The sequence below is a fragment of the Erpetoichthys calabaricus genome, chromosome 1 (genome assembly GCF_900747795.2).
Source record: "Erpetoichthys calabaricus chromosome 1, fErpCal1.3, whole genome shotgun sequence".
In the NCBI taxonomy this organism is placed as follows: Eukaryota; Metazoa; Chordata; class Cladistia; order Polypteriformes; family Polypteridae; genus Erpetoichthys; species Erpetoichthys calabaricus.
The window spans coordinates 29,984,367-30,012,268 of NC_041394.2; the positions used below are offsets into that span (position 1 = coordinate 29,984,367).

A 27,902-nucleotide genomic window follows, 5' to 3' on the forward strand; every position below is an offset into this window, starting at 1 on the left:
GGCGGGAAATAGTGGCGTCTGGCAAGTTGCTACGGAAACGGCGCTCCCAGCAATCTGGAACGCTACAGAAAAAGCCAAGGAAAGGCTTGGTGTTTTGTTTTTATTACAGTGTTTGTTTTTTATGTTCAGTCATCATTTTCTTTTACTTTATAATCAAAAAGAAGTCTGTGAAGGTAAGGAATTACTGCTGTCTGTTTCTGTTCTGATTAAAGTCCAACATTCAAAAGTGTACATGTAGGCCCAAAACAAAGAAGGCGGAGATCGGCATGGATCTGTTTGCAACTGCGCGCTTAAAAAAAACTCACGGAACATTTGCTATTTTCTGAGTAGTTCGCATTTTTCAGGTAGCCAAGATGCGCACCCTTTGTGTTGTCTATGAGCTTTTTAAATGCCAGCTATTATTGAAGTTTACTTCCTTCGCTTACTGTAGCGGAGGGCCAGGGCGTGTCGTAGCAGTCCCTGGCACAACTCAGTAATCAAGCCTGGACATGGAGTCTGCCAGCTGCATGGTACGATAAGATGCTTACATACAGTTTTACACTGCCAGGCAAGGCGTGTTTTTAAGCGTTTTTGGATGAAACAAAAAAATCTGTAGCCTTCATAAATAAGGGACCCCGAGAGTAAATCGAACTGGCGGAGGCAAAACTGATCGCTGTCTTTGTAGGAGCAATTATTCTACCGTGTTTTAGTTGGTTTTTTTATTGTAAAATGCAGGTTCAAAAACTTTAAATCATTATGAAATTTTAAGATGAAAGTGAATGAGTGGTGTGTGCATAGGAAGGCACAATTAAAACATGTCCTTTATCACCGGGTTTCTAAGGTAGTGCAGTTGTTGTTTGAAGATGTGGTTTAAGGTAGTGTGTAGGATTTTTGTAGCATTATAATGGTATTGTGGAAACACCTGCCGTTTAGAACCAAAACACCCGGAATTAATACATTAGGTTGGTATTTTTGATTAAGACCACATCTTTATTCTGAGGGATGTTACAAGTTTTTCTTATCCTCTCAACTTGAAGCAATTGTCGTTTTTCAAAGAGTGTCTATGTGCATTTTTTTTATCCATTGACTAAATTATCAGTTTTCTCACTCTCTTAAAAATAACCATAAATAATATTATTTGTCTGTGCAGGTCGCAGCATTTGGCACACACAAGCTACCATACCCTACATAAATGTCCATCCATCGTAGGCACACTCACACAGTTTGTGATGGAGTCTTGGATAAATCTCACATAAACCTATTAAATTTACACTGCTGTAGAGCAGAACAATGCCATGAGGTTGTAACCCCATTCTGTTCACTTTTGGAATTGTCAAAATGTTTTTTGTTTTTTTTTCAGATTTGATTCTTTTTTTGTTTTAAGCTTTGTATGTTATTGACCTCACTAAGTTGACAGTTTTCACAGGCAACTAATTTCAATTATAAATTGTATTTGGTTAAGAAAATCATCAAGACTATGCATTATTTGTATTTAAAATAAATATAGGGAATAAAATAAACTTGGGAATTTAAAAACTGGGCAAAGGTAGTATGCATATGCAATAGGATGGATGCAATAGTTTTCTAAGTTGCACAAAATAATGTTGGATTGAGATTGGAAAGTCACTAAATCTGTCAATTACAGTACACCAATGGACAGCTTGTTCCAGGTACTGTATGTACAGTTCTGTTTGTTAGGCAGATATTTTGTAGTTCTGTAGCTGTGTCCTTGTCAAAGTAAGAATGTAAAATAATAACTAGTGTCTAGCTGTCCATCCATTTTCAAACCTGTCTTCACTTTTGACTCTCCATGGTCATAAAATGAATATGTTGGGAAAAACTCCACTCACACAGTGTCTCCTTGTAACACGTATCTCACTTTTCTGGAATGTAATGTTTGACTTTTTCAGATCTTGCATTTTTCAGATATTGAGACCAAAGCTACATATTTCTGATTTGGCTTTACCACTATATGTAGCAACATATTTTCATCTACTACAGAGTGGTAAACAACTCAGTATCCTATTAGTCTTCTTGTTTACTTCTGTACACTTCTAGGTTGCAGACACTGATGGACTCACTAGAATTCTCAAGTGTTATTTATTAGGTGTTTGTAGAGCCTGACATCCCTTCTGTAATTCTGTCTAATTATTCCCTTCATTATATATATTTTTTATATTTCATTTTCCAAATTTCTCCCCAAATCAAAATGTTCTCAGGTTAGTCTTCTTTTGAGTTTAATGGCTCTTAGTATCTGGTAATCTGTTTATTTTAGTGTCTGCTGCTATTTTAACCAACTTCATTCATTCATTCATTTTTTTCCCAAGCCCCACCTGTTTCAACATGGGGTCTGAGCAAGTTATAATGCATCATCACTTTATTGCTCCACGATCAGTACAGATATTCCACAAATGTAATTGTCTAGGAGAGCAAGAAAATACTACAAGTCAGGGGTAGGGTTGCACCAAATTGTTTTGCAGAAGCTCTTAAGGAATTACTGATAATAAGAAACACTTGTCAAAACCTAGCAATTCCATATAAAATGTGAATAGCTATGGAAGAAGGGAAACTGCATATGACAACAATTGTTTGGGTGCTTTACAAACTGAGTGTAAGGTTAGTGCCTTTTACTCCTTATATGCAGGTGTGGGCTATCCCTGTGATGAGATACACCAGTCCATCACAGCCTCAGGTCATGGTCATATACACCAGACGATTTAGTGATGCTATTTAACACTACAAGCTCACCCTTGGGAATGCAATTGCATAGTCATACACTCCAGACCAATTTAGTGATATAAATGCATGGTCATACAGACCAGACCAATTTATAGATGCTATTTAATGTTACAAGCTCATTTTTGGGATGTGGGTGTTATTTGGACTGTAGTATGTTTAAATTGACCAATGTAGGTATGGGGAGAATGTGCAAACGTCATACAGTCAGGAACTGTGCCAAGATATGCACTTAGGTTTATTGGTCACAATTTGTTACTCCATTATCACATTTGCGTAGTTGTGGTTACTGGTACATGGCAAGCATTTTTTTTTTCTGCAGATCATTTCTGTGGGTTAAACATATCAGAGGTACCTCATTTTTGATAGTCTTTTTTTTTTTTTTTTTTTTAATTATCGTGTTTAACATTTTTTCTGTGTGTTTAATCTAATTTTGTAGTGGAGGTTTAATTAGTGTTTTGTTCATTTTGATTTTTTTTCTTTTCATATTTATAAATTAAATTTGAGGATTTAGACAACTATATGGCCAAATGCATGAACAAAGAGTATTAGTTAATTTTTTCATCATGTGATTGTGCTTTAAAATCATTACAAATTTCCAAACATTTTTTAGATCATGCTAAATTGAGAAAATATGAATTGGAGATCAGCTTTTTCCAAAGTTCGTTCCTCCTTTGTGCTGATGATGCCTCTAAAGTCCCCGGCCCTTGTGACCCTATAGTTAAATTAAATGAGTCGAGAGTATGGTGGGGGTGTCCAAGCCTTGCCAAGCAGATTGCAATGGCTATACACAGATTTCATGAAATTTTCCTAAATTGACAATTAAAACTGACCTTACATTTAAGTGAATGGCTTGAACTGTTTTTCATATATCTAATGCATTTAATAGCTTTTATTTGTCTTACAATTTTTCAAAGACATTTATTGCTTTTATAGCTTTCAGTCCAAATGATTCTGTTTAGTAGTTTTTTTTCAGTAAACATTTCATTTTTTATCACATTTTTAAAGTTTTAGTTTTGTCTTTATTCTTCATTATCAGTTTTACCATTGTTTAAGTGGTGTCTATGCCTGGTCTTTCAGCCAGTTTTCTTTAGTTATCAGACTGGATTCAAATGCCAAACACAAAGCAAAGTACATTTATATTATTATACATTGTACAGTGCTTTAAAACAATGTGCTTCATAAATACTACATACAATAAACTTTAAATAAGTTATATCTGTAATTATGTTCCAGGTACTGCATTTTACCTTGTACACAAATTGACACATGGTTTAATGCACCCAATTCATTGTATCATAGAAGAATGGCCGAAGTACACATCATTGGACAGATCGTAGGAGCAAGTGGCTTTCCGCAGCATAGTCTGTTTTGCAAATGGGGAATCAATGCAGGTAAAGTGATTTAATAATTATGTAATATTAAGTAATAGGAAAAATTAGTGTTATGTGCACTGCAAGCATATTTTAAATCCTGTCCTTTATCATTGCATCATAAGGTAGTGTAGTGGATAGATGAAGGTGTTGTTTAAAATAAATGTTTAGGATTTTAGTCACATTACATTGCTTTTGGGAAATGCACCCCTGCTTAGGAAAAAATGTCTTCCATTAATACATTTTGTTGCTATTTTTGATTAAAACAACATCTTTATTCTGAAGAACATATTACATGTTTTTCTTTTCCTTTCAATACAATTTCCATCTCTGACAGTCTTTCAATGAGTATCTGTGTTCATTTATTTTTACCCAATTCAGAAAGTTCTCAGTTGTTGTTGTTGTTATTATTATTATTATACATTTTACATATATAGCACATTTTCTACGCTCAAGGCACTTGTCTCATTGTCTTAAAAGATTAATCAAAATTTTATTTATAAAGTGTTTTTAACATGTTTAAAATATTTTATACTAATAACCAAAAAGACTGCCAAGGTATCCAAAACAATTTTAAATTGGTTAATTTTGTGTAAAGTGAGGCTTACTTCAGATGACAGAACTGTAACAATAATATGAAGAGCATTTTTAATCAATTCAAGCAGTATTCTGTATAAAGCAATGCTTGCCTTTTATTTTTGGATTTCTCTTTTCCTGAAACGTGCTTTCCTCTACTAGCACGGAACTTCTTGTATGTAATGAAAGATTCCATGAACATTTACCCAGGTGGTGTGCTGCATAATTTTCAAAAAATGTAGAAATCTGCTAATCTTTTTCATGGCCAAAAAAAAAAAAAATCCCTATCCTGCTCCCCACTAATTCCAAAAAAAAGTATATATTTTTTTTCTTAGCATAAATTGAGGATTTTTTGGCCAATTACACTGTAGAAACCTTAATTTTTGAAAAACATAAGAATAACATAAAACGTTTTAAGAAAAAACAATACTTTGTGGAAGCTCCTTTTTTTTGGTTTGTAAGTCTGGATTGGTCACTACCAACTTAGCACACCAGAATTTCAAATTGTGAGAAGCTATCCTGTGTACATCAGATGGGGTACAGACACAGAATCAGGACCTTTAATCTTCCTTTTTATTTTTAAGACCAGTGTCTAACTTGCACTGCTACTGTGCTTGCAGCGTATGTTGAATTACATCATTCTTTACCTTCAAAGGGCAGCAGCACAGTTTACACCAGTATGTTTAAAGGGGTTATAAGTTTTCCTCCTCTGTCCTAACTAGAACTTCAGTCCCATCTGAAGATAAGTCAACCCAAAGCATGATGTTGCACCCACTATGCTTGACAGTAGATACTGTGTTCTTTTAAGTGATGAACTGTGCTGGCTTTGCATCAAAAATATTTTTTGGAATTTCAGCTAAAACCTTCCACCTTGTTCTAATCACCCCATGTAAAGTTTTTCTGTGTGTTTCTTGAGCTATTAAATATGCCTTGTTGTACCTATAACAAACTACATTCAAAAAATAAGGGAAAATGTTAATCACACATCAGATCTTGATGAATGAAATATTCAAGTGGAAAATCTTTACTGAGTAATATTGTGTAATTCATTTCAGAAGAAAATAATGTAAGAACAGTCAATGGAAAACAAAATCACCAACCCATTGAGGACTACATTGAACATCACAGTGAAAATCAAAAATTTAAATCACAGGCTGATCCAACTTGCATGAGTTTCATCACAGCAACTTATAATGTCACTCAGTAGTGTGTCTGGCCCCCACAAGCCTGTAGACATTCACAGCAAAGTCGGTGCATTCTCCTGATGAAAAGGCACATGGTGTCCTGGAGGATCTCTTCCCAAATCTGGGTCAGGGCATAAGTGAGCTCCTGGGTAGTCTGTGGTACTAGTTGGTGTTGTTGGATTCACCAAATGTATATACAACATCCCAGTGGTTGTTAATTGGATTCAGGTCTGGGGAACATGTGGGCCAGTCAGTGGCATTAATGCCTTTGTCATCCAGTAACTGTGTACACGCCCTGGCCACATGAGATCGGGCATTGTCCTTCACCAGTAAGAACCACAGGCCTACTGCTCCAGTGTGCTGTAAGGTCTGACACTTGTTCTGAGGATTTCATCCTGGTACCTAGCAAGAGTCAGGGTAGTGTTGCCTAGCACATGGATGTCTGTGCTATCCTCTCCAAGGATATGCCTCCTGAAGACCATCAGTGACCCGCTGCCAAACCAGCCATGTTGGATGATGTTGTAGGCCGCACCACATCCACCACAGTGTCTCCAGACTCTTTTGCATCTGTCACATGTGCTCAGTGTGAACCTGCAACTTCCATCTTTGAGGAGAATGGAGAGCCAGTGGCGGAGCTGCCAAGTGTGGTATTCTCTAGCGAATGCTAATCGATCTGCATGGTGATGAGCTGTGAGCACAGATCCCACTAAAGGACACTGTGCCCTCATGCCATCCTCATGGAGTCTGTTTCTGACAGTTTGGTCAGAAACATGTACACCAGTTCCCAGCTGCAACTCATTTTGTAGGGCTCTGGCAGTGCTCCTCCTATTCCTCTTTGCACAGAGGAGCAGTTACTAGTCGTGCTACTGGGTTGATGTCCTTCTATGGCATTGTCCAACTCTCTCTGTGTAACAGCCTGTCTCCTGTCTTCCATGCTCATGAGACTGTGCTGGAAGATAGAAAAGTAGCCAAGCAAACCTTCTTGCGACAGCACATACTGTATATATATATATATATATATATATATATATATATATATATAATGTGTGTCATCCTGGAGTAGCTTGACTACTAGTGTAACCTGAATTGGCTGCAGGTACCACCTCATGCTACCAGTAGTGAGAAGGACACTAGCAAAACTAGAGAAGAATCAGTCAAGAGAGAGCAATTGCCTTTGGCCACCACCTCCAAAACCATTCCCTTTTTGAGCAGTGTCTTACTGTAGCCTCTCTAGTGCACCTGCTGTCACGTTAATTTTCACCAAAGCAGGAAAAGTTGATTCACAATTGCTTATGCTTCCCAACTGGACAGATTGATATCCATGAAGGTTAACTGACTTGGAGTTAGACTGTGTTGATTACATGTTCCCTTAATTTTTGAGCAGTATATAGTAAGTGTAATGTATAGTAAAAGTACTGTGTATTTATGCTTTGTTCATCTGGGAAACCAGAAAACTTGAATATAATGTAATAGAATACACTTGGTCTTAAAAAATAACAAGCAAGGTTGTGGACAGCTGGCAGTATACATGAATGAAAATTTATAAATAAGCATGCTTCAAATAAGATACGAGACGCATCTCTTGGCAGTTATTTAGGTTAGAATAGAAAGCTTTGAGGATAGAGGCATGAGTTTGCATCTCTGTAAGAGGGTTGCACATCTTTTTGCATTTGCTTTCAGTGACACTCTGGACTCTCTTGGCTAAAACACGGTACTGGCACAATTTTCTATATTGAAAATATAACTTGCTTAACTTTATGACCAGCCTTCCTTCTAGAGTGAACAAAAGGCAGTGGCTGCTAGGAAGTAACCATGTTCTAGAGACCAGTCCAATGACTTCGTCCTACACGTGCTTGATGATGGAAAGGAATAACCTTGCCCACAAGTTTAATGATGACCCCTTCCTAATGAAACTTGCACATTTCAGTAGTATGATCCATAAACACCTTGAGCTAAATGTAAAGTTGTTGGGCAGCAACCGAAAAAGTAGACTTATTTGAGAGGTTGAAATCATTCATTGAGGTAAAAACAATGCATAATGCAGTGATCCAGTATGTACAAGGTTATATTTTAGTCCTTCAAAAAGATTTTGGGAGGTGTTACTCAGTGGAGGATCCTGCAAAATATGGATTGATCAGATATCCTTTCAGTGCAACACTAGCACTGATTTCAGCACTACAGAACAGGAACAGCTTTTGATATGACCTCTGATTCAACAAACAGACTCCAACTCAAGTCCAAGACCTTGGCTGCATTTTGGATTGTAATGGAGAATGAGCACACACTAATAGCCTTGCTATACTCCTGTCTTTTGCCATATCCTACCTGTGCCGGTTAGGCCTTTCTGCAGTTACACCAATCAAGACAAAACACAGGTAAAAGGTAGACATTGAAAATTAACTGAGAGTGAGACACACACAACATAGAGCTGCCCTGTTTTCAGAGAATTTAAGACATCCAGCAATCTCATCTCAGTCATTGAAAAGTTTGTAGGACTAGAACTGCGGTTCTTCAAAGAAATTTTCTGGTTTGGTTTTTTATTATTTTTAGAGAGTTGTATTCTTGTACTACTTTTAATACCACTCCTTGTTACTCTCCCTTGTTTGTCCTTTGTAAGTGAAGTCGAGGATCGTCTAGTATCCCATCTAGAGGGAATGGGGGCGCCTTGCCAAAAGGGGAGGCTTGAGTGGAAGGACATCAATGATCTCTTGCCAGGGTGGGAGGCCAGAATAATGAAGGGACCAGGGTAGTTAGCCTTCCCAGAACATATATTTCATTGATACTTTACAGGGAAACATTCTTGTGTTGCTGCTTCCTTTTTTCAGCCCATAGCCATGCTGGGAGATGCTGTCCAGTGGTGCAGCCCCATTGCATGCCATGAGTGCCGCCAGGGGGAGCTACAGGAAGGAGCCATCCCAGCATTATAGAAAATTCTGCCTGACCAGAAGTGCTTTAATTGGACTTTGGGTGGACACCAGAAGTACTTCTGGGATCTGGTTTAAAGGAAACTGCTCTGCCTTGCCTCAGTGAGTCAGAGTCAGCAGGCAGAAGACAACACTTGTGCAAGGAAGAGGAACAGGGAGAGAGAAGGAAAAAAGGAATCACTGTCCATATACATACTGTATTATATATAAGGTACTTGGAAGAATTATAATTGAAGCTGTGACTTTGAGAGTGTCAGTTGTGTCTGGGGTTTGGGCCTACAAAGGGGGCCTGACAAGAAAAGTTTAGGAACCACTATCTTAAGATATCAGTCGTGACCTTGAACTGACCTATTTGCAAATTCTGATGAGTATACTTGCACTTCAGTTACTGTCAGAGAGGTGAGTATTGACCAACCTGGAAGATAACTATTATCTATTTGGGATAAATTATAGGTTGAGTATCCCTAATCCAACACAACTGGTATCAGAAGTAATTTGGATTTTGGAATATTTGCGTGTGTGTGTGTGTATATATATATATATATATATATATATATATATATATATATATATATATATATATATATATATATATATATATATATATATAAAATATACACTGTTATGAGATATGTTGGGGACACCCTTAATAAAGCAGGGAAATGCAGCCAATATGCATTGACATGACAAGCATACATTAAACCTCAAATATGATGAATATGATTTACAGATTTTATCTTTGAAGAGGGCCAATGCTACATTTTTTAGTTTGTCAGTTTATATTGGCTACCTGTTGTCATTTCTTAGAACTGGCCAAAAGTCCATAATATCTCTGTCAACCTTCACTTCATCTCTCCTGCTGCACTGGAAGTCATTAACTGCTATATCCAGTTTTAGTTCTTAAAATATAACTTGTTTTTGTCAGCATAAAAAAGGCAATTTGCAGTAGTGTCAGATTTTCATAACATATTCAGAGCAATTGACTGCTCTTGCTATAAGGGCACCTAGCATGATTGGACCATTTTGGTACAGGTATTAAGGTTCAAGACCTGTTCTTGATACTGAAGTCAAAATATTAGTACAGATCCAACACTAGCGTGGAATTTTCCACTTGTTGCATCATGTAAGTGCTCAAAAAGATTTTGATTTTGTAGTATTTCAGATTTTGGAATTTTGGATTTGGAATACTCAATCTGTATTTTAAAACTGAACTCAAGGCCTGGTTCTGTTAGAAACAAACTTAAAAAGGTAGTGCAGTAAAGATAGCCTTGCCCCAAAAGTAGAATTATATTGTAGGACTTCTAAAATGTGAACGGGTATACCACATGTTACCTATGTGCCATAGGACAACCTTTTTTTTTTTTTTTTTTTTTTTTTTTTTTATTTTTTGGATACAAAAATACAAACTAAATAAAAATGACAAATAAGACTACCCACCATATCAGACTTGTTTTAAGACTAAATACCACAGATCAAGGAACAATTTCATGTTTGTGTAATCCATTACATCAATCAGACTCTCTACCTTAATTGCAGATAAGAAAGAGTGGCTTCGGTCTTCACAACAAGAGATTGGGAAATTATACTTTTGACTTTGCCAAAATAACTTTATATCACTGTGTATTTTATCAGCAAGCCATAGTATGTGTATGTTAAATGATACCTTAAAGAAAAGATCAATAATTACTATGGATAAGGTTTTTAAGTTTTCAAAATCAAAATTGCATAAGTAGGACCCCTAGAGATAATGTTTCATGCCATAATTACTTTGTTATTGTCTTTCTCAAAGCTTTACATTAGAGTCTAAGGGATGATATAGCTGCTTTTTATCTGCAGTGTCATGTTGAAGTCACTGCTTGAAAGAATTGATCTTAATTGTAGATGTTGATATAGGCCCTGAAAAACACTTTTAAAATCATCTACAGACTAAACAATTTTCATTTTGGAAAACCTGTAAAATAACATGAAATGGCCAATTCTGTTGTGTTTTATCTGTCTTCCTTCTGTGTTTTTATTCACTATCTATGCAATTCTATTTGTATAATCCTTATGTTTATAATATATTGTGTTCTGTCTGCTTAAAATGAAGGAATTAGTGGATTCAGAAAGTAGATGGATAGGTATAGTATTTCAGCTCAGTTGATTTGACTAAAGTGTAATGCCCAGAAAGATGAAGGATAATGGCCTTCTCACACCTGTGTTATTTAATGACAGTTTTTTTTTCATTTTATGTGGCATAGAGTATTATGAGTCATCATCTTAACAGTAAAAAAGCATGTTTATGAGCATTGCCACATTCCAACAAATAGATAGATACTTTATTAATAGTGACATACTTAAATTGGAATACATTTAATTATTTTGCAAGCTTTGTTTTAGATAGATAGATACTTTTAATGTGAATTTCCCATTGGGATTAATAAAGTATCTATCTATCTATCTATCTATCTATCTATCTATCTATCTATCTATCTATCTATCTATCTATCTATCTATCTATCTATCTATCTATCTATCTATCTATCTATCTATCTATCTATCTATCTATCTATCTATCTATCTATCTATCTATCTATCTTTATTAATAGTGACATACTTAAATTGGAATACATTTAATTATTTTGTAAGCTTTGTTTTGTGTGTATATTCCGTAACTTTTTCAAACTTGTGTTCATTAGAGGTTTAGAATTAAAAGTCTTTGACCTTTAGAAGTAATTCAAAAGTAATCTTCGGCACCAACGATTCTAAAATAACATCACTGACAGTGGCTATACAGTGGTGTGAAAAACTATTTGCCCCCTTCCTGATTTCTTATTCTTTTGCATGTTTGTCACACAAAATGTTTCTGATCATCAAACACATTTAACCATTAGTCAAATATAACACAAGTAAACACAAAATGCAGTTTTTAAATGATGGTTTTTATTATTTAGGGAGAAAAAAAATCCAAACCTACATGGCCCTGTGTGAAAAAGTAATTGCCCCCTTGTTAAAAAATAACCTAACTGTGGTGTATCACACCTGAGTTCAATTTCCGTAGCCACCCCCAGGCCTGATTACTGCCACACCTGTTTCAATCAAGAAATCACTTAAATAGGAGCTGCCTGACACAGAGAAGTAGACCAAAAGCACCTCAAAAGCTAGACATCATGCCAAGATCCAAAGAAATTCAGGAACAAATGAGAACAGAAGTAATTGAGATCTATCAGTCTGGTAAAGGTTATAAAGCCATTTCTAAAGCTTTGGGACTCCAGCGAAACACAGTGAGAGCCATTATCCACAAATGGCAAAAACATGGAACAGTGGTGAACCTTCCCAGGAGTGGCCGGCCGACCAAAATTACCCCAAGAGCGCAGAGACGACTCATCCGAGAGGTCACAAAAGACACCAGGACAACGTCTAAAGAACTGCAGGCCTCACTTGCCTCAATTAAGGTCAGTGTTCACGACTCCACCATAAGAAAGAGACTGGGCAAAAACGGCCTGCATGGCAGATTTCCAAGATGCAAACCACTGTTAAGCAAAAAGAACATTAGGGCTCGTCTCAATTTTGCTAAGAAACATCTCAATGATTGCCAAGACTTTTGGGAAAATACCTTGTGGACTGATGAGTCAAAAGTTGAACTTTTTGGAAGGCAAATGTCCCGTTACATCTGGCGTAAAAGGAACACAGCATTTCAGAAAAAGAACATCATACCAACAGTAAAATATGGTGGTGGTAGTGTGATGGTCTGGGGTTGTTTTGCTGCTTCAGGACCTGGAAGGCTTGCTGTGATAGATGGAACCATGAATTCTACTGTCTACCAAAAAATCCTGAAGGAGAATGTCCGGCCATCTGTTCGTCAACTCAAGCTGAAGCGATCTTGGGTGCTGCAACAGGACAATGACCCAAAACACACCAGCAAATCCACCTCTGAATGGCTGAAGAAAAACAAACTGAAGACTTTGGAGTGGCCTAGTCAAAGTCCTGACCTGAATCCAATTGAGATGCTATGGCATGACCTTAAAAAGGCGGTTCATGCTAGAAAACCCTCAAATAAAGCTGAATTACAACAATTTTGCAAAGATGAGTGGGCCAAAATTCCTCCAGAGTGCTGTAAAAGACTCATTGCAAGTTATTGCAAACGCTTGATTGCAGTTTTTGCTGCTAAGGGTGGCCCAACCAGTTATTAGGTTCAGGGGGCAATCACTTTTTCACACAGGGCCATGTAGGTTTGGATTTTTTTTTCTCCCTAAATAATAAAAACCACCATTTACAAACTGCATTTTGTGTTTACTTGTGTTATATTTGACTAATGGTTAAATGTGTTTGATGATCAGAAACATTTTGTGTGACAAACATGCAAAAGAATAAGAAATCAGGAAGGGGGCAAATAGTTTTTCACACCACTGTATGTTTTGATTTTTACATATGAAGCTTTTAGTGATAGGTTTTTCCACTGATAAGAAGGAAAGTGAGGCAAAAGGAAGGGCTAGGGCCAGCCAAGGCTTTCAGAAAAAGAAGGGGCGGGGTGGGGAGTCTTGGAAATATTCTTGATGTCCTTAAAGAGGCACAATTATGAGTGCCAGCACATAGACAGGAAAGAGAGGGTGAGGACTCTAACCAGAGAAAAAAAATATGTAATGCTGTACAATAGAGTCCACAGAGGTTTGAAAATGGGCCAAAGTATGTATGTTTGTTCCAGGTAGCTAGAGGTGGCATCATGTATCCATTTTAAAAATGAGATCCATGGGAATTGGCAGGAAGCAAGTTTTAACCCTCCGATAGTGTCTGACTTGGAGCAGTTGGACTGTGTTGCCATTGTAAAGTAAGAAGCCCAGAAGCTACTTAAGAGATTTAAGGGCTTGGGAGATCTAAGGAGTGAAATGAAGATGTGATGATCATGAGTTATTTTAACCTCCGTTGGAAAGACTAAGGCCGGGATTATACTTCACACAACACATGCACCTATGGACACTGCTGCTATGTGTACTGTTTATACTTGCACGCATATTTATGTAAATCTGGAGGATTCCACCAGGTGACAGAGATATCATCATGATGAGAAAACAACATTCAGCTTTAGTGTGTTGTAAATTGCCCAAAACATCCATTAAAGTCCCACGATGCCTTTCCACAATATCTCTGAAAAGGATGGATATTTAATGATTACATCCATCAATCCAGGGATGCACCCTACTGCGAGGCAGAAGCGCTACCGCTCTGACACAATGCCGCCCCACATGTGTAATTGTTAACTTCATTTAAATAATTAATACTGTTGATGATTTTTCTGTAAAATTCAGCTTTAACACATTTCATCATGGAAGTGATATCAAGTATAAATCTTAAGGATTCTAAATATGCAGAGAGCTGGAATATCATAAATTTATTATAAATTTAATGTGTTCTGTGTGGCCATCACTGCCTGCCGCTGATGTCAGCACAGGAGGAAGCCCCAGAAGCACGTAGCGGTTAACATCTGGGTCCGTTTTAAGATGACATTTACGATGTTCTACTTTAATGACAAAATTTCCACTTTAATCACAAAATAGGCCTTTTTTTATCTTCTCTCTGTCCATAATCTTTTTTTCTCTGTGGCTCAAATACACTCTGATGCTGTTGCAAAGGTGCAAAAAAAAAAAAAAAAAAACCAAAAAGGTGGTATGTGGGACCTTTAAATGTATTGTGTCATTAGGATGGGGAGTATGCGATGCTTGTATTGCCTGTGTGAGAAATTGATGAAGAAAAGCACCACAGATACATTTGCATGTCAGCATTTAAGTTTGATATTTTGATTCACCACTTCGAACCATTCGTCAAACATCGAAGCACTCACATTGATCCTATAGGATCTGCAAAGTGGCTTGCTGTCACATGTTGATAGTAAACAAAGTTTGTGATGTCACTTTCCAACTTGAACACACTACGCCAACCAATTTTTTGCTGCTACTGCAACACATAAACGTGTTGCATTAATTTATAAGGACGTGCTCAGAAGATGCATTAAATGAACGCTGAAACATGTCGCAGCCATGATGCGTACGTATATGCATTCTGAGTGTGAAGTATAAACCGGACCTTAAGAAGAAATTGAAATGGAGCAAATATTATACGACTGTGTACTCGCCTAGTTCATTTCAAGCTCAACTTGGGTTAGGACCTGTTTAGATATCATCATATCATCATTTAGAATAATAATGACAGAAAAAATATATTAAAAACAAGTTATAAATCCTTTAAACAACAGTGATCACAACTTGGTTAGGTTTGAAATTGTCTTTGAAAACATAAATGCACACAAAGAACAACTTTTAAATTCATGAAAGGCAGACTTTATGGGAATGAGTAAACATCTAGAAAAACTGTAACTATAAATAATAAATGGAGTTGCTACAGAGACAACCTGGTTCATGCCCAAAATAAATATATTCCAAAAATATATACAATGAAAATACTAAAGAAATTGCCAAAAATGGATGAATAAGGGCATCATTAAAAGTTTAACTGAAAAGACCCCTCTAAGATTATTAAAAAAAACAGGCAAAAATGCAGTCTTAGTGGAATACTGGACACTACAGTAAGGGACCCAAAAAGGCATTCACAAATTTAAAAGAGAAACTGTAGAAAGAATTGCTAATGAAGACAAAACAACTTAACATATTCTGATAGTCATGTTAGATGGGAGAAATAGCTTAACTGTGAAGCTGTAAAGATGTCATCAATCGAAAAGAAGGAGGACAAAATAGATCATAGTAATTAAAGACTAATTAGCCTTACTTCTGTGTTGTGCAAAATTATGGAAACTGTAATAAGAAATTAATTAGAACGCTCTTGATATAAAATAATAAATAGCCAACATTGTTTTATGAGTGGAAGATCCTCACAAACCAATTTGTTAAACTTTTTTTTTATTTAAATCATTCAAATGGAGTACTGGCCAAAAGCAAAGCAAATAACTCGGTGAATTGATACACCAAACATTAACTCTGAATCTCTAAACCATTGCTATGCAAGGTAACTTGCCAAACTGGATTTCAGGGTGGTTGATCAAGTTTAGAAAAAGCACAGATAATAGGTCATTTGGGATGAGGTTATCTTAGAAATCACTGTGGGATTTGTTCTTGGAGCATTACTTTTTGTAATTAATATTAGTGACATTCATTCTTATGTAGTAAATAATCACAGATGGCAAATTCAAACCAACAAAGTCTTGAAAGCTGGAAAAACTCTTGAAAAGTGCAATTTAATATATGTGTTAACTGCTACATTCGGGCAAAGGGAACAGAAAATTCTAAATACCAGAAGTGTGATATGTTCTTACAGTAACCAACCTCTGAAAAGGGGATTGCCAGCTTTACTACTGAGTTGCAAATAGCCATAAATTAAAACCATGAAAGGAAGTAGAAAATGATGAAAATACACCTGCTTGATTGTTTCTAGGAGGAAAATCTTGTGAGAGGTCCTCCTCGTATGCCTGTTATGTGCTCTAATCATCAGTAATTATCACAAATTTTTTTTTATAATCAAATCCTCACTCATCCAAAATATGTGACCAATGTAAGAAATGCTTCATGGCAGAGACCCTTGGTACATTTAGTTGTGTTTCAGTAACCCAGTTACTGTATTCACAGAAACCATCCATTATCCAACCCACTATATCCTAACTACAGGGTCAGGTGGGTATGTTGGAGCCAATCCCAGCCAACACAGGGTGCAAGCCATGTGAACACAGTGGTAAAATCTTGCTTTTTCCAGTTGAGGTGGCTGTCAAAAATCAAGCCTGTTTTGTCTAAACGCAAACTTGTAACGGTAATCCGATTTTGGCTTCCCTTCACTGGCTTCCGGTTCGTTTTCGAATCCATTTTAAGATTCTTGCATTTGATTTTAAATCCTTTAATGGTTGTACCCCATTTTATTTGTCGGAACTGCTGCACCCTTATGTACCGTCTCGCTGTCTCAGGTCAGCAGACCACATGCTTTTACGTGTTCCTAAGGCATGATGCAAACTCCGAGGTGATCGGGCTTTTTCAGTTGCAGCTCCAAAACACTGGAATAATTTGCCGTTGCATGTTAGACAGGCTCCTTCACTTGCTGTCTTTAAATCTTATTTAAAAACGCACTTTTACTCCCTGGCCTTTAACCCAGTATGATATGTTGACTGCCTGTGTACTTTTTATTATGAATCTCTTCAGCTCTTATGTGTTTATGTGTTTCTGTTACTTTTCCCTTTGGTTACTGGCTGTCTGATATGTTGGGTTTTTATTGTAGAGCACTTTGGTCAGCCTTCATGTTGTTTTTAAAGTGCTTTATAAATAAATAAATAAAAATTATTATGCACATAACATTTTTCTTAGTTTTTCCTGAACAGTCTGTACTATAAAATCCTTAATCATACTATCTATTATAACGTGGATGTTCTTACAAGCAAAAAATACTGATAATGATAACTGTTTTTGTTATTTTAAAAGATCATCAAATGCATTATTCCAAATTATTGTGCAAAATTCTGTTTGAAAACATTCAATAGAATTTTGTCAGTCAGTCATCATCCAACCCACTGTATCTTAACAGAAGATCATGGGGGTCTGCTGGAGCCAATCCCAGCCAGCACAGGGCGCAAGGCAGGAACAAATCCTGGGCAGGGCGCCAGCCCACCGCAGGGCACACACACACCAAGCACACTAGAGACTATTTAGGATCGCCAATGCACCTAACCTACATGTGTTTGGACTGTGGGAGGAAACCCACGCACACAGGAAGAACATGCAAACTCCACACTGGGAGGACCCGGGAAGCGAACCCAGGTCTCCTTACTGCGAAGCAGCAGCACTACCACTGTGCCACCATGCTGCCCCCAATAGAATTTAATGAAATTGAAATCAAATTCTGTTGTAATTGCTCCACGAACAAAATTTTCCAGAAAATAAAGTGCAATTTAAAACATATGTACATATCAAGTTACATATTAATATATGAGCCCTTCTTTGATATGACTTTAACAACTCTCTTATCCATTGAACTTGGAAGTCGATTTTTAGTTTCCCCATGTGTTTCACTTGAGTTTGCCAGTATTGCCACCCAGAGCTGCTGCTTCAAAGTATACTGCTGCCCACCATCATAGATCTTTTAACACTAGAGTTTACGAAAAACATGTAGATCCGGCCCACCTTAAAACCGTTCTCACCTCTCTTTTGTCTTCTAAATGTGCCGATTAAGACAAGCAGCAAAAAGCCGGCTATTCCATCCTCCACCATCGCAAAACATTCACTAAGTTTTCCCAGCTCATTCCTTGTCTGATTATCTGGGAGTGACTGAACTGGAGTTTTAGAGTGGAAATAATAGGTCGTTATTTGGAATACACGCATTTCATGTGTGTTCCGTTTCTACAGTAATCTGTGTAAACACATTGTTAAAACAGAAACTTTTTCATATTTTAGTAACAAATGTTACAAAATGTAGGCATAAACTATAGAATGTGTGAAGCCTGACGGCCAAACATCAAGTAAACACTTTCACAAAAGGTTCAAGGCTGTAACAACACCTTCCGTGGCGTAACGCTGAGATTGGCTGACTCGGAGCACAGCAGCCCTGCTGCGCTGTAGAGACCTGAGTTCGATTCCCCGCTGGGGAGGATGTGTTTTTTTTTTCTTTGTAGCCTCAAACGGCATAAAATTTATAAATTGGTATGCACTGTAAATCGTTAAGTTTAAAATGTCGATCGCGGTTATTTCTGTTGATTAATTCATGCTTTTTTACTTAGTCAGAACAGGAGCTTATTCAGCTTCTGATCTGACTCAAAGTAACAGCGCCAGTATAAATCACACCCAATCACAATTACACAAGTACACATGTCGTAAATGTAGGAAGGGCGCTTCTTAGGTGAGCTATAGCGCGTCTTTATGTGAAAACAGCAGTGTCAGATGTGGAGTGTCTGATGATTGCATATAGTGCTGAAGTTACTGCTCTTTACTATGCTTTCCTCTGCATGTCCTGGAGTACAAAATAAACAGCATACAGCAACATGTGGGGACTGGCAAGATTGGGGGATAAAAAACACGCGGTCGTATGTATCGTGATACATTGCAGAGCTGTAGTGCGTCTTTATGTGAAAACAGCAGTGTCAGATGGGGTAGGGAAGGATCCTGAACACGACTGAGAGAAAAGTGAATTTAAAAAAAAAACAAAAACAAAGCTAACCTTTACAAATATCATAAATTACACCGGCTGTTACAGACTGAAATCAAATGTATCTTTATTCTAAAATAGTAAAAATAAGAGCAGTTCACTTCTCAAAAGAGAATCGAGCAGGATCGAACTCGTGACCTTTTGATTCCCAGTCAGCAACTGATACTGTTGCGCCACGGAACCGTCGTAGTAAATGAATGTCAATGTCGCACACTAAGGCAGCTTTTTTTTTCTGTAGTTATATTTTTGAATAAAAGCGCACTTGTTCTGTTATATTTGTACCTTTCGTGAACGTGTTTCTTTGATATTTGGACTTCAAGCTTCATACATTATATAGTTTATGCCTACATTTTGTCATGTACTGCTAGAATATGAAAAACGTTTCTGTTTTAAAAATGTGTTTACACAGATTACTGTACAAAACGGAACACACATGAACTGCATGTGTTCCAAATAACGATCTATTATTTCCACTCTAAAACTCCACTTCACTCCCAGATAATCAATCAAGGCATGAGCTGGGAGAAGTTTGTGCATGTTCTAAGTCGGTGGGGGCATGGAACAGTCGGCTGTTTGCAGCTTGTCTTTATCTGCACATTTAGAGGACAAAGGACGCTGGCGGAGAGGTGCGAGCGGATTTAAGAAGCGATTTAAGGTGGGACGGATCTACGAGTTTTTTTCGTAGGCTCTGGTAATTCTAGTGTTAAGGATGCTCCCTAGGTTATCAGTAGGGTTGAGGTCAGAGAATGATGATGGCCACACCATGATTTTTTTTTCCCTCCATTTTATGCCCAAAGCAACCAATGAGTCATGGTTTTCTGTGCAGCATTAGTTTGTGTTTTGTCCTGCATGAAAATCATTTTAATCAGCAAGGAAAAATTCTTCTTTTTAGACAAAACAGTCAGTTTCTACGTAAAACTAGAAAAACTCAGATTGTCCTTGGATGGGAGTCTTATAAAAATTTAATAAAGTTATTCTAAAACAAGTCTGCTGAGCTTCGGCAAACTTTTCTGCTCAACTTCTCTTGTTTAATATAAGAAGTATCATATATTCTGCTGTTATTACTAGTTAGTGTTGTTTAAGATTAACAAATCTCTCTTATCTGTGTTTTACTGGATTGTTTTTTACATTTTGATTATGAGAAAATATTGTCTGATTGTTATAACTTTTTTTTGTTATGCATGTACTACCTTGCTGTGTATATTTTTCTTTCACTAAGAAATAATTTAATTTTTATGTGGAATGCTTTTTGTGCAGTCAGCACAGGGGCCACAAGTGGAATTTTTGAACTAGCCTTTGTAACAGCCTTTATTTAAATTATTTATTTTCTTTTATTCAAGGTGGTGCATGGAGACTTCTGTCTGGGTTAAAGGAAGGGCAGACTCAAGTGGATAATCCACAGAATGAGGAGATGGCATACTGGTCCCACCCTGTAGATGTCCACTTTGCTACTAAGGGTTTGCAGGGTAAGTGAAAACCATTAATGGTGCTCATTTGTGGTCTTTTAAAATATTTGCTTGTGAGTATCTGCTGTATGTATAGCTATTATTTCAAATACTGTATGTGTGTGAAAAATGGAAAATATGATTTATCTGTATTTCACATTGATTTTTCGAGGAAATAATACTGTAATTGACAAATGCAAAGTTCTTATTGAGATCATTTACATGTATCTTAGTAACTCGAGAATTCCCAGAAACCTGGATTCTAAAATTCCATGCAAACCCTTATTATGATTAGAGAAAACCTAGTTAATTGTCTCTGAAAAACCTGGTTAACACAGTTAGATTTCTATGTGGCCATGTAAACCCTTAACCGGGTTTCAGTTAAGGATTTTATCGTCTGTACATGTCTGTTATGTTCTGCTTACTTGCTTAGCTTCACATAAACATTCAGCAACAAGAGGTGGGACCATACACAAAGTTAAATTTCCTGAGATAACTGCTTAGGTGATCACACTATTCCTTCTCTTAACACTAGAATTACCAGTCTACGAAAAAACTTGTACATCCGACCCACCTTAAAGCCATTCGCACCTCTCCGCCAGTGTCCTTTGTCCTCTAAATGTGCGGATAAAAACAAGCTACAAGCAGCCGGCTATTCCATCCCCCAACTGACTTAGAACGTGCACGAGCTTCTCCCAGCTCATCCCTTGATTGATTATCTGGGAGTGAAGTGGAGTTTTAGAGTGGAAATAATAGATCGTTATTTGGAACACACGCATTTCATGTGTGTTCCGTTTCTACAGTAATATGTGTAAACACATTGTTAAAACAGAAACTTTTTCATATTTTAGTAATAAATGTTACAAAATTTAGGCATAAACTATAGAATGTGTGAAGCAGCATGAAGTCCAAACATCAAATAAACACTTTCACAAAAGATTCAAAAACAGTGCAACAGCTTCTGTGGCATAGCGGTAAGATTTGCTGTCTCAGAGCGCAGCAGGCTTACTATCCATCAGAGACCTGAGTTTGATTCCCATTTGAGGAGAAAGTGTTCTTTTTTTTTTTTTTCTTTTTAACCTCAAACGGACATAAAATTTATAAATTGGTATGTACTGTCAGTTAATGAGATCATTATATTTTCATGTGGGATGCTCCTTTTAAAATATTTTTTAACAATTGAGACTGCAATTAACATGAACAAGTGTCCTTATAACTGTTATTTTTAAGATCCATAACACACAGACAGACAGAGCACTGCATAATAGAGAGACAGACGGGCAGAAAAGTCACTAGATATATAAATAAACAGAGAAGGCACATGTACTGAAAGAAAAAAAAAATCAACATGTGCATTGATCCTGCTGCACTGAATAAGCTCACGCGTTCTAACATTTCCCCCCCCCGCCCCCCGATCTGACTCTAAGTAACAGTGCAAGTACAGACGCAAACCAAGCCAAGTGTATGTGTGTACTGTATAGTATTAACAAAAAGCACAGCTTACTACTGAAAACAGCAAATATAGGAGTGAGTGGGGATCGAACCGGTGACTCTTGATTACACTTGGTTTGCGTCTGTACTTGCACTGTTTCTTAGAGTCAGATTGGGGGAGGGGGATGTTAGAGCGCGTGAGCTTATTCAGCACTGCAGGATCAACACACATGTTGATCTTTTTTTTTTCTTTCAGTAATAGCACCAACATAAATCCACACCCGATCTGATGCGGTTCGTTTTCAAATAATATTGCATTAGTGCGATGATGTTTTCACATATATTGTCTCTTTCTTTCAAGGGGGGGAAATAGGAACCACAGCATAGAGAGAAGCGTGTACATTGTAACAGGTACACACATTGTAAATGTAGGAAAGACGATCCTTGCGTGTGTGTGAACAGTTAACATTTGAATCTGATGATTGCATATAGCGCTGAACTTTCTGCTCTGTACTATTCTATCCTCTGCATGTCCTGGAGTACAAAAGAAACAGCATACAGCAACATGTGGGGACTGGCAAGATTGGGGAAAAAAAACACGCCGTCACTGATTACAAACTGCAAGATGTTATGCGAATGAATATGAATAATATGAATAATGTTGCATCCGTGCCACAAAGTTTTCCGAAATGTACTATACAGGTCATAAAACGAATAATTCCAAATATCACATATACCTACGTCTGTTGTTTTTTTTTTTTTTTGACAACATCATACACCATAAAGTGCACACTAATTCAGCATGAGCAGGAACACTCAATAAAACTGAATAAAACAAAATCAAGTGACAGTGAGATACAAAGAAGGCAGATTTGCCAGTGTTTGTGTGTCAGCTTTTATCCCTCCAGATGAGAGAATGTCTAGTTCTATTATCTCAAAACTCCACTCACATCTCCAGTTATTCCGTTTCAAATGAAAAATAACCGCGTCAGATCCCTATGGGGGCAGGGCGGTAGTATGTATCGTGATCGTGATTTAGAGAGAATAAAAGTTAAAAAAACGATAACTTTTATAAGTCTTATAAATGCACACCGTGTGTTACAGACGCAAACCAAATGTATGTGTGTACTGTATAATATTAACAAAAGGAGCAGCGCACTACTGAAAACGGCAAATATAGGAGTGAGTGGGGATCAAACCGGGGACTCTTGGTTACAAGTCAGCAAATCTTACCGCTATGCCACTGAAGCTGTTGTGTATTCCTTGAATCTTTTGTGAAAGTGTTTACTTGATCTTTGGACTTCAGGCTTCATACATTATATAGTTTATGCTTACATTTTGTCATTTACTACTAAAATATGAAAAACATTTCTGTTTTAAAAATGAGTTTACACAGATTACTGTAGAAACGGAACACACATGAAATGCTGGGAAAGCTGGGGAAAGTTAGTGAACATTCTGCGGCGGTGGGGGATGGAATAGTCGGCTGCTTGCTGCTCGTCTTAATCGGCACATTTAGAAGAGAAAAGAGAGGTGAGAACGGTTTTAAGGTGGGCCGGATCTACGAGTTTTTTCGTAGACTCTGGTAATTCTAGTGTTATCTGAAACAGTCTCTGTCAGTATTTCAGAAATTGGTAAATTTATGTTTATATGGTTATTTTTATATTGTCATGCTTGGGTCACAGATTTGCACAGAAACACAGGAGGTTGTAGAGAGACAGGAACTTAATTCAAACACTGCAAATAAACATTTGCCTCTTTTTCAAAAGTTTAAACTGTGCTCCATGACAAGACAGAGATGACAGTTCCATCTCACAATTAAAAGAATGCAAACATATCGTCCTCTTCAAAGAAGTGCGCGTCAGGTGCAGAGAATGTCAGAGAGAGACAGAGAAAAAAGCAAACAAAAATCAATAGGGCTGTTTGGCTTTTAAATATGCGAAGCACCGCTGGACAAAGCAGCTGCAGGGATGTACAATGTAAAGGTAGTCTTTCAGCATTTTTTAGAGGAGCGTCCATATCCTCTAGGCCAGTGTGCGAACAGCCCCTCTGCTCACACCCACTCTGTCAAGAGCAGAGAATGTAAGAGAGAGAGAGAGAGACAGAAAAAAACAAACAATCAAAAATCAATACGTGCCCTTTGAGCTTTTAAGTATGCGAAGAACCGTGCGGGAAGCATGTCGCTTGATAAAGCAGCTGCACAGATGGGAGCAATGTGAAGGTAATCTTTCAGCATTTTTAGATGAGCATTCGTATCGTCTCGGGGTGCGAACAGCCCCCCTGCTCACACCCCCTCCGTCAAGAGCAGAGAATGTCAGAGAGAGAGAGAAAAGCAAACAATCAAAAATCAATATGTGCTGTTTGATCTTTTAAGTATGCAAAGCACAGTGCGGGAAGCATATCGCTTGATAAAGCAGCCATATGTAAGCCCAGCAAGGAGGAGAGCAATGTGAAGGTAATCTTTCAGCGTTTTTTGAGGAGCTGCCGTATCCTCTAGGGGTGCGAACAGCCCCCGTGCTCACAATATAGTTGAGGAGTTTTATTTAATACGTAATACGCGCTCTGGTTGGGTAGCTTCTCAGCCATCTGCCAATAGTGTCCCTTGTATGAAATCAACTGGGCAAACTAACTGAGGAAGCATGTACCAGAAATTAAAAGACCCATTGTCCGCAGAAATCCGCGAACCAGCAAAAAATCCGCGATATATATTTAAATATGCTTACATATAAAATCCGCAATAGAGTGAAGCCGCGAAAGTCGAAGCGCGATATAGCGAGGGATTACTGTACTTATTTTACTGAAGTAAAAATATTTGCATTATTATTATCATAGAAGCACTGGGTGTAAGTCAAGAAACACATGTACCAGCATGCCAGTCCTTTGCACAGCTCAGTTGCACAGCCAAGCAGAAAACCGTGTGCTGCATGCAATCTGGTAACAGAAACATATTAATAAAAGTATTAGTTTTTGTACAGCTATTTGCTATAGATACAGTATGTTGAAATAGTGTGATGGGCTTTTTAGTGGCCAGTGTTCATATACCGTAAATTATCAGGTCTGAGATGTAAAAAGGGCATGAATGTTATGTACTTCACATCAAATGAAGGTCTGAAGTTATTTATAAAACACAAGAAATTTTTAACAGGCTTTATGTTTGTTTTAGGATTCACAGTGTCCAATGACGATTTCTTACTATATCTGCACAGTTTAATGACATTGAAGCATTTTGGCAAAGGAAAACTCCAGATTACTTGTACATGGAAACTCAGATTTTTGGAAAGCAATTTTCTGCCTTAACCGAGTTACTTGCTTTATCCCAGTTATGTTTGTTCATATAAATGCTTAGCTTTTTCTTGCATGCTGTAAAAATTGGTTATGAAGCTATCATTTTATGTTAATATCCGCATATCACCTTGTAAAAAAAAAAAAAAAAAAAATACATTCTATGGTTATATTCTATGGTTTTTCATATTCAGTCATAAGTGATTACAATTGAGTTTTCACTGGGTTCTGTTTTAGACCAAACAAAGTATTTTTTTCATGTAATCATATCCCCAGACGAACTTTTCATTAGATGGGGCAATTCAAACCAATGTCAATTTCTAATGTGTCACAAATATCCATCCATCCATAATCCAACCCGCTATATCCTAACAACAGGGTCATGGTGGTCTGCTGGAACCAATTGTCACAAATATTTTTTTTTTAAGGAGGGTGGAGTTTGTCATTGTTACCTTTCTTATTTCCTTTCTAATTTTTATACTTCCTCCTTGTAACAGGCTGGCCAAAGCTTCATTTGCAAGTATGGCATCAGGATTCATATGGTCGTTGTGAACTTTATGGCTATGGCTTTTGCCATATACCATCCAGTCCAGGTTTCCATGAGTTGAAATGTGTGACATGGCGGCCAGTGGGCACTTGGCAAGACCAACTTGCGCAGCTGTTTGTGGGAGGTGGTCCTCAGCTGAAGACAAGTGATTTGATCTACATTGGAGCTGACCGCTATCGCCTCCAGACAACTTCCATGGGTTGTGTACACTTGCAACTTGCAGTTATACTCCGGCACTTTGACCGATATGGAGTAGAGTGCTAAACTGCTGTTCACTAGCAGAGACAATATAAAAATCAGTCTGGAAGTAAAACAAATCATTCACATTTTAAAGACTAATGGAGGAATAAACATAAGTTTTTATTTTGTTTCTTCTCTTTTCCGACTTTTTATCATGCCTTGCAGGCAAAGAAAAAAGGATACTTGGTGGAGAAGTAGCTTGATCTTTGCAGTATCTACATTTTCCACAAGATGTCAGGCTGGAACAACTTTTAACAATGTGAATGTGGACATTAATTTAAAAAACAGTGTAATTTTGAAGAAATATGCAATGATTTTTTAATAAGTTTATTTTCTTTGATTATGCTTGTTTTAGTAGGACTATATTTTGGCAAAAACATTTCCATTATTGATATAAAAAACACTTTCAGCATTAAACAGAATGGAATGCTCGGTTATTAATAGTGTGCCTGGTGGTTATTTAATTTTGTAAAAATTAATGAAGTTTAAAGTTTTGTTTTTCAGTATTAAATTGTTTTTATACTTTTCATAATGTATTTCTTCCCAGCTGCCTCTATAACACAGTAATTCAAGCCAGCAGTCTTTAGCATGTATAACATTTCTAGTAAAACATTAACAATTACAAACAGAATTGTAATGAGAAAACTTCTCAACTGTCAGATTTTTTTTCTTTTTTTGTAAATGAAAATAAAATTATTTATATATTGTGAGTAAAAGAAAAGCAGTGATGTGTGTATGTGTTCTCCTCTGCACTGATTATTTTGGAGTCTTTTAAATATGATAAGACATATACAACACTTTACCTTAAAAAATTAATCATTAAAAATGGTGGTTATGCACACTTGTTGAGCCTACAGTTTTGCTGGATAAAGAATGCATTGTATCCCCCCTGTATTTAAGAAATGTATTTGCTAACTGGAGGTGCATTGTAATACTGGAGCAGTGGTTTATGGTTCTGCCTCATAGCTTCAGGCACTTGATTGTAATTCTAAGACTGGTGTTTATAGTTGCATAGTTTTCCAGTGGGTGTGCCACTTTTTTCTTCATATTCCAAAACAGTGTATGTTTGTGAATATGTGCCCTCCATTTTCTGTATATTACAACTAGGTGGCACTAAAGTATTTGAATATTAAAAGACAACGTTTAGGGCAAATCTCTACCTCATGTAAGTAGTAAGAGATATTAAATGATATACAGTATAAAAGCAGAATTACAATTATCATGCCTTGTTTTATTTTTCAGTAGTAACTTGGCCTTAATTTTGTTATTGTATTTAAATTAATCATCAAAGTAAAACTTAATGCAGCTTTTTACTACTTTGACTAATACAGCAATGTCTGGGACTATTTCGCTATTGCTATTTTTGCTTGAATTTCTCTCTCTTTTTTATTTTTATTTATCTGACATGTACTATTAACTGTCCTATAACATGTCATAATTTAAAGTTTCACTCAAGAATTTTAGTTCTTAGACGTGTATTCTGTTTATTTGATGTGCTTGCCAGCTGTTCTCTGTCAACATTTATCTTCAAAGATTGTTTCTTTTTGTTAAGCAGTCATGTAGTTTGTTAATCCTTCAGAGGTACATTGTTAGTTCACACCTGTGCCTGCTTTTGCAAAAAGTGATTATTAGAAAAAGAAAGAATGTTAGTTTGAGTGTACGCAAGTGTGAGAAGTGTGCTCAGTGCTACCATCTCACTGTTCAGACATCTGAGATCAGTCTGATCACTGGATGGACTTTGCACATTTTTCTTGTGTTCTATACATTTTCTGGTTTAATTCATCCCAAAGATGCCCATGGTAAGTTATTTGACATGATTGAGAGAATAGGTAATAGTTAGATAAGTTTTGCATTCACATTTCACTACCATTATGAACAAGACTCTGCTTTCGCCTGCTGTTGTGTTCTCCAGTACCAAGGTTGGAGAATCCCAGTCATATGCAGTTTTTTAATTAAATCAGAAACATGTTAAATATTGTGCAGTAATTGAATATCCAGTATTTATAGCTTTTTTAGCT

At 36.9% G+C, this 27,902-nt stretch overlaps 1 protein-coding gene across 1 annotated transcript; it reads left to right on the forward strand.

Annotated features, from left to right (window-relative positions):
• Positions 1-27,902, forward strand: b9d2 (B9 domain containing 2). The gene is made up of 4 exons (XM_028797064.2): positions 1-173; positions 3,952-4,109; positions 20,280-20,405; positions 25,595-27,902. The coding sequence occupies exons 2-4, from the start codon at positions 4,022-4,024 to the stop codon at positions 25,906-25,908; spliced, it is 528 nt and encodes a 175-aa protein (XP_028652897.1). The 5' UTR covers positions 1-173; positions 3,952-4,021; the 3' UTR covers positions 25,909-27,902.